Raw genomic sequence first — 8,455 nt, 5'->3', positions numbered from 1 at the left:
TCCAAGACGCTCCACCCAACAGTTGACAAAAACAGATGCAGAAAGTCATAGCTAAATTTTAGATAGAGCTTAGGGAGTTTTGCAGAATAACTGAGGAAAGAATTGAGGGACCCAAAGAGGACAGGGACTCCACAAGAAGACCAACAGTGTCAACTAGCCAGGACTCTTGGTGGCTCTCAGAGACTTAACCACCAACCGAAGTATGAGCATGTACTGGAGCTAGTGCCCCCTGTCATGTGTAGCAAAGTGGGGAGGGAATGTGTGAGGGGGAAGACTGGGAGGAGAGTGGGACTGATATTGGGGGGGGGTAAAGTGAATGAATAAAAATTTAAAACTTCACTTCTAAGGTTTCTAGAAGTCTTTAGGTTGATGGTGACATGCTATGTAATTATTTAACTTCTTTTTCTTACAATTATGCTTTTACAAACATAATTTATAGGCAGAAAAATTCCTTAAGTCTAAGATCAACTCATTGACCATAAACATACATATACAACTAAAAGTGAGAAATATAAAACATGAGGCTTTTAAAGAATTTTTTAAAATGTGACACATCATATACCACAAGAAATTAAATTGTATTTTATTAAGTATTAAAGGAAGCCCTTATTTTAGGGTTGGTCTCAATATAAAAAATTAAAACTGAAAACAATGTGTGCCCTCCTTGATATAAAAGGTTAAACTGATTTTGATAGCATAAAGCTAAGCTTATGTTTTATTTACATTGCCTGAAATTACTCATACATAGTTATAATTCTCTTATTGTGAAAATGAATTAGATTTAAGTGTGAATTTAATACTAACACCTTAGTAATATTTCATTTAGAAACATAAGCTTTCTAGATTATCAGTCATATTCTCTCCCTCCCTCCTGCCCTCCCTCCTTCTCTCTCTCTCTCTCTCTCTCTCTCTCTCTCTCTCTCTCTCTCTCACACACACACACACACACACACACACACAACACACACACACACACACACACACACTACGTTTGCGCATGCGCGCGCAAGCATGCGTGCGCTCTTGCTCTTGCTCTTGCTCCCTCTCCCTCTCCCCCTCCTCCCCTCCCTTTCCCCCTCTCTTGTTTGTGTGTCTGTCTCTGTGTGTGTGTGTGTGTGTGTGTGTGTGTGTATGCATGCATGTATGTGCATATGTTTGTGTATTATAGTAGAACATATTCCTTTAGTTTCAACTTTCCCTGCAAATAGAATGAGTAGTCCAGGAGAAATGCACAGCGGCCTGTCATAGTAAAGAGTAGGTAAACTAGAGATTGCATGTCTGGAAAGAATATAAGTTTAGGCTATTCCTGAGGGTTCTTTCCAATAGTAGGAAAGGAAGTATCCAGTTGCTTTGGGCAGAGACTCTGTCCAGCCAAGTTGTTGAAAGAAAGACATGTTTTGGGCCGTGGAGATTTCTGCAAGAAGCATGGAGAGAACCAGGGTAACAGAATTTTGGCTATTGTCACCGTGTTGGGTTTATAATTACAGAAATATACTTGAAACACACTGGCAAATTGCCCTAGCTATCAACACATTTTCATAAATTGTAATTATAAGAGAAAAGTTAATATAATATTTTACAAATTCCTTGATTTTCAAAATGTCCTCATAGAAACAGAGACACACAAGGAGACAATGTTCAGGGACAGAGACTTTGGAAGAATTCTCAGTCTGTATTTCTATGTCTTTATCAAACCTTTAAATGTAGAAGAAACAGAAGTATTTTGAGGCAGAGGTGATGGTAAACTCCATGGTTGAAGTGTCTTCTAGACACAAGAGAACTACTACATGTACAAACTCATATACTAGTGGCATCCTGCAGAACATTTACAGAGGCGCACACAGACAGGGTCCAATTTTGAGATTGTGAAGTGGACACTGTCTCTCTCCAAATAACAAAACTGTCTGCAATCAATGACGCCTACTTGGAAAGAGAATAATCGTTTTCTCTAATGGAATGTCACTGAGTAAATCAACCACAGACCCACCCGTTGTTTGCCAACAGGAAACCAACTCCATGCTTTTTTGTGTCTGGGGAGGCATTTCATTTTATTATTTTATTTTACTTGTGTTTGTTCAATACTCTTTGCATGTGGGTTTATTTGTGTTTGAGAGAGAGAGAGAGAGAGAAAGACAGACAGAGAGAGAGAGAGAGAGAGAGAGAGAGAGAGAGAGAGAGAGAGAGAGAGAGGTGTTGATTGGAGATAGAAGTAGACCAGGAAGGATCAGGGAGGAGTTTAATGAGGGGAAAATAGTTAACAAGTGATAATATATGAAAATTGAATAAAAAAGGAAAAGGAACAATACCCTGAAGGAGAGCTGTAATGAGTTCTACAGACAAAATTAAATTAAGCCCTTTTTACTGAACTTCATATGAAGTGGTTTTACCATTCAAGTTTTTTGTACAGAACTGGAGTATAAATGTCTCCTAGTGATGCTATTTAAACATCTTCAAATGAAACCCATGCAGATCAGTTCTCAGCTGATGTAAGGAAATCACTGGGGTGCTGGGTAAAGAAGGTTTGTTTCTTCTTCTAAGTACCCAGGGTCATTGTGGTCTATCATCAAAAATACATATATATTCTCATTACATCTAATCATGGTAACAGTTTGGTGACAAATGTCCTCTGTTTTCAAAGTGCACTATGAAATTAAAATACATTTAAAAGCAACCAGCATAATGCATCCTTCTGTCATAATTTTATGCTATTTTTGAATTATTCCTTATTTCCTATCATTGTTGAGGGTTTTTTTTTCAAACTTTAACATTTTTGACAAGTGTCTCCATTCTAATGAGTATTTTAAGAGGCTATGTGAATGAATTACCCCAATAAGAGCAAAGACTTTAGACTGGACACTAGAGTCAAAAGCTCTAGAAAATCATAAATAAAATGCATGATATATCCGCATAGACACTAGAGAAGAAGCAGAGTATATTTGAGCACACAGTGGGGAGCAAAAGCAACAATCAAACCATTCTTCTACAGACCTGACTTAAGATTACACAGAGATGATTGTTAATGTACTGTTCACAATGCTTTAACAAAAATAAAATTATACATAAGTTTCCATTTGCGTTATTGTTAGAATCTCAGAATATTAGAATATTTTATTTTTTGGAAAAAAATATTTCAGACTTCAGATTACATCCTCTAAGTTTGAATGAACTTAGTCTAAATTATTCAAAGGGCTGAAATGGCTAATTTGATTTTTATAAATTCAACCTTTCTTCATAAAGAGAGTTTGATGTTTGCTGAGTTAAATGCATTGTGTCTGCAAGTAAAACTATTTAGAATTCCTCCCTCTAAATCATATTCTTCCACTCACTTAAAGGATGCATACACAAGACATGTGGAAGTTTGTCTAAAATACTTTTTCTCTTAAATATGTTAACTTCTTTGATATATTATAGAAATAGACCATATTTGGTAACTGGGAAAAATGGAAAGTAAGATCAGTTATCTCTTGAATAGAAATTATTGTGAGTAGAAAAAAATAGAAAAAAAATACTTTTAGAAGACAGCGAAGCCCAGCTCTGCCATGTGGGATCTGTTTTCAGATCTAACCTCAATAAAGAAGTGATTTCCTCTGTCAGAGATAACACGATTTAGTGCTTCAGTTAGTCATAGGGTGACAGAAAAATATTACCGCATCTCACACAGAACACCAGAGTTGGAAAGATAAGGTTTGCTAAGTTTAAATGGAAAAAGCATCTAATCAGCACTTAACAACGTACAGAGAAGGAAAACAATCTTGTCTCCCAAAGTGAATTTACTCAGCAACATGGTAACAAATTTGTGAGCATTTCATTACCAAAGTCAGATTAGAGGGAAATGATAACTCACTTTCAACCCACAAGTTCAAAGGCACACACTGATTTGTTTGGTTTTTATTTTAATGAATTTATTTGTATAACTAGACTTCATTCTTCACTCCAGGTGAACAATACAGAGTTAATTATTTTAAAATATTAAAGTCAGTGTACTTGAGGATTTTTTTTTTAGGAGCAATAGGATTTTAATAAACAGAACCCATCCCAAAGCCATGACTACGGAGGATTTTTTTTTTACTTGCTCTTATTCTGTCTCTGATGGATCTTGTTTTAGAATATTTAATGGACATTCTTTGAGCTTGTCTGGGTCAGTAGGATGGATGAGTCTGACTGGCTCACAACTTTAGTTCTATATCTCATTGAGATGTATAGCTCTGTGTAGTATCACATTTCCATCTACCGACTTTACCTTCCTGTCGTCAATCAAACCAATATGTACTACACAAATGAGGGACATTTTCTCCTTTGCATGTAAGAAAGCATACCTCCATCTTGACAAGAACAAGTTATAGAATGACTTTTTAAACAAATTTTCTTAAGGGATTATCTATCATGTTTTAGTTTCAGATCCATATTCTAACAAAAAAGTTCTACTCCCTCTTGTTTTAGATGTTAGAGTTTAGGACTCCTAAATTGTTGGTTATTTTACCCTGGTAAATTAGGCATGGAATATTAAAACCTACATTGCTCACTGCATTTGCTATTGCTTAATTTCTCATAAGTTTTCTCATACTAGATACAGGATCTGAGGTCAGGTTGACTCTTTGCTGTAGTTTACTTTCATCCAAAAGCATACTTCATTTTTAACATAGTATTTGGGGTGAGGCAACACTCAATTTCTCAAGGGAATGCTCACTGAAAATATCTTTATTTAGAGTCAATTTTTTTTCTAAACGTTCAGAAGGTACTGTCATAAATCCTCCTTCCATATGTATGTATTTTTCTGTATCAAAAATTTCTTCTGTAGAGGTCATATATTTACTTTAGTAATAAAAATGGTTATAAACAACAATGAAAAGTACAAAATAAGTTGCATATAAAATATTACCTTATATATTCCTCCATAACATAGAGAGTAAAGGGAATTTTAAAAGCATAAGTCAGAGTGGAACAGGAACTAGGGAGATAGAGAAAGATGTATAGAACACAAGGGAAAGCTGATGGGAAATGTTTTACAACAACAGTATGAAAAGAAGAGAAAGAAAAGAGGCAAGAGATAGACATACACAAAGAAATATATGTAAATGGTGAAAGACTATACACTATGACAGATGGGAAGTGGGGGCACTCATTGTTCTATTGATCAGGAGGTCCTGCACTGCCACATGATGTCATGGAGACATCAGGCTTTAATTACTGCCAGGACCAATGGCAGAGTCCATGGTTCTATGGCAGCTGTGTCTGTGTTAATCTTCATGGCAACCATTACCACCAAGACTATGCAGATATCACTGGCCTACTCTGTCACCTGAGGCGCTGTGATAGAGGTGGCTCTGAGGGTGTGAACAAGGCATAGCTGGTCCCATACCTAGTCTATCATTGTGCGTCTTGGATAAGGCAGGGATGCTTCTCCAAGTCCCTCCCCCTGACCTGCAGAAAGCCCTGAGATCATGACAGTTCACTAGAGTTGGAAGAGTTATCCTTGCCCCTCACTGGCTGCAGCACTCAGTAGAGCAAGCCTTCCACCCTGCCTGGAAAGCACAGTAAAGCTAGCCCTGGTGCAGAAGGCACAGGTAGGCCAGCTGTTAGGACTTAAGAGCAAGAGAGCTGTCCTTGCTCCTTGCTGGCTCCAGCATCTGGGGAGGTAACTAGAGCAGTGCTGGATAGCTCATCCTGGTGGAAAGAGTGCAGGACAGCTGCCTGGCTGAACAACTCAGCTACCTCCCAGGCCCAGATCCAGGGCTTTGTGTTGGCCCGCACCAATATCTACCCCATCTATGAGCTGTTGGAGCATGTGAAAATGTCAGTCCTGTAGATCCAAAAACTACAGTGTCTTCATGACACAGGGAAGCAGAAGGATTTCCAAGTAGAGTCCCTGTGAGGATCCAGTATTGATAATATAGTAGAAGTCAGAGGCCTCAGAACAGATTACTTTCAAGTGAAGTTGTATAGACAAAAGTATATACTATGGGACACTGTGATATTGTGATATACTGCAGCTTCTAGTATAAGATGTTTGCTTGTTTGTAGTTTTCATACTATCTTTTTTATATTCTTTTATGGGCGAGGGGGAAAAGGGCAGAGGGCAGATCACAAGGGATGGGGAGATGAGTGGGTTTCGGGGTGCATGATTTGAAATTCACAAAGAAGCAATAGAATGCTGAAAAATAAAAGAAGCTAGATATTCATGAGCTGTCTTGGGAAATAAATGGGTATCATCTGTCTGCACAATAGTATACTAAAACTCTGAAGTACAAGTATGGTGGTTTAAATAAGAATGGTTTCCCCAACATATAACAAAGACACATGCTCCACTATGTTCATAGCAGTCTTATTTATAATAGCTAGAAGCTGGAAAGAAACCAGATGCCCTTCAACAGAGGAATAGATACAGAAAATGTGGTACATCTACACAATGGAATACTACTCAGCTATCAAAAACAATGAATATGAAATTCATAGGCAAATGGATAGAACTGGAAAATGGCCTGAGTGAGGTAACCCAATCACAGAAAAACACACATGGTATGCACTCACTGATAAGTGGATATTAGCCCAAATGCTCGAATTACCCTAGATGCACAGAACACATGAAACTCAAGAAGGATGACGAAAATGCGAATGCTTCACTCCTTCTTTAAAAGGGGAACAAGAATACCCTTGGGAGGGAATAGGGAGGCAAAGTTTAGAACAGAGGCTGAAGGAACACCCATTCAGAGTCTGTCCCACATGTGGCCTATACACATACAGCCACAAAATAGATACGATGGATGAAGCAAAGAAGTGCAGGGCGACAGGAACCGGATGTAAATCTCTCCTGAGAGACAGACAGCAAATACATAGGCAAATACCAGCAGCAAACCACTGAACTGAGAATGGGACCCCTGTTGAAGGAATCAGAGAAAGAACTGAAAGAGCTTGAAGGGTCTTGAAACCCCATATGAACAAAAATGCCAACTAACCAGAGCTTCCAGGGACTAAGCCACTACCCAAAGACTATATATGGACTGACCCTGGGCTCCAACTGCATAGGTAACAATGAATATCCTAGTAAAAGCACCAGTGGAAGGGGAAGCCCTTGGTCCTGCCAAGACTGAACCCCCAGTGAACGTGATTGTTGGGGGGAGGGCGGTACTGGGGGGAGGATGGGGAGGGGAACACTCCTATAGAAGGGGAGGGGAGGGTTAGGGGGATTTTGCCTGGAAACCGGGGAAGGGAATAACAATTGGAATGTAAATAAGAAATACCCAAGTTAATAAAGATGGAGAAAAAAAAAAAAAGAATGGTTTCATAGGTTCCGATGCTTGACTCATTAGTTACCAGGGGAAGGAACTATTCGCAAGGATTAGGTGGCATAGCCTCCTTGGACAAAATGTGTCACAAGGGAAGTGCCTTTGAAATTTCAAAAGTTATAGGGACAAGCCTAGTGTTTCCCTCTGGCTGTCCAATTGCAAGTGTTATCAGCACAAATGATATTTTGAGATGATACCAAGGATCAAGAAGATTCTAAGGGATATAATGAATATAGAAGACAGTGTGCTTCTTTAATGGGATTTGGGAAGAAAATTAAGTAACATTAAGAAACCTGAACAAAGGGGTTGGGGATTTAACTCAGTGGTAGAGCACTTGCCTAGCAAGCGCAAGGCCCTGGGTTCTGTTCCCAGCTCTGAAAAAAAAAAAAAAAAGAAACCTGAACAAATTATGAACTCAATCAATGATAATTTGTAAATGGTCTGTACTACCAACACGACTATGTTAATGTAAAATATAAATAATAGAAGTAAGAGATGTATCCTTAACTTTTACAAATTAAAATTTGAAAATTATCATATTTTGACTGGAAAATATACTGGTATATTTAGGTTATAATGTAATAAAATATATAACCCTTTTATCTCACTTGTGCATTTGCACTTGTGTAAATGTGGGAACACTTGCATTTACTTTTGAGCTTTTTTTTTGTGTAATGCTGTATTTTCTTAAATAGCAAGCTCCATGAAGCATACTGACTTCATGTTATGCCACAGTTTTATTTGACTCAAAATAGTATGCTTTTATAAAAGATCAGATTTTTAAGCAAGCTATGATATTTAAGGATCAGATAGTGACTTGTATTTCCATTTCATTTTTCCCTCATTCTTAAGCACTAAACAGTTAATACTTTTTGAAGTTTGATAAAATAATATTGTAAGACATTCCTGCAGCTCACATATAGTGTTATAGAAAGCAGAGCTTATTTGTACTTTCATAATGGAAGACATTTATCCTCTTCACAATTCCATATTCTTTTGTAAACTTTTATGTTTTCACTTTGACAATATCACAAGGTTAACACAATGGATGGTTTTTCGATATATGGCAGATCAAAATAGGTTTATAGGCACTTGGTAAAGCTGGAATTTTAACGCAATTGAAGATAAAGCAGGTCGGGAATAGGAAAGCTGAAGCACCATCCATGGACATT

The 8,455-nt window shown here is 37.7% G+C and overlaps 1 protein-coding gene across 1 annotated transcript in view; it reads left to right on the top strand.

Annotated features, from left to right (window-relative positions):
* The first annotated feature begins 5,164 nt into the window (after positions 1-5,164).
* The window catches only part of Cln5l1 (CLN5, intracellular trafficking protein like 1), a 74,630-nt gene continuing 71,339 nt past the window's right edge, over positions 5,165-8,455 (top strand). The window contains exons 1-2 of the mRNA XM_063282793.1: positions 5,165-5,330; positions 5,625-5,793. Coding sequence (XP_063138863.1) covers positions 5,165-5,330; positions 5,625-5,793 — 335 coding nt within the window. The remainder of the gene's footprint in view (positions 5,331-5,624; positions 5,794-8,455) is intronic.

This window comes from Rattus norvegicus, chromosome 2 (genome assembly GCF_036323735.1).
Source record: "Rattus norvegicus strain BN/NHsdMcwi chromosome 2, GRCr8, whole genome shotgun sequence".
Lineage (NCBI taxonomy): Eukaryota > Metazoa > Chordata > Mammalia > Rodentia > Muridae > Rattus > Rattus norvegicus.
The sequence above is the reverse complement of the archived record's forward strand: the minus strand, read 5'-3'. Positions and strand labels throughout refer to the sequence as shown.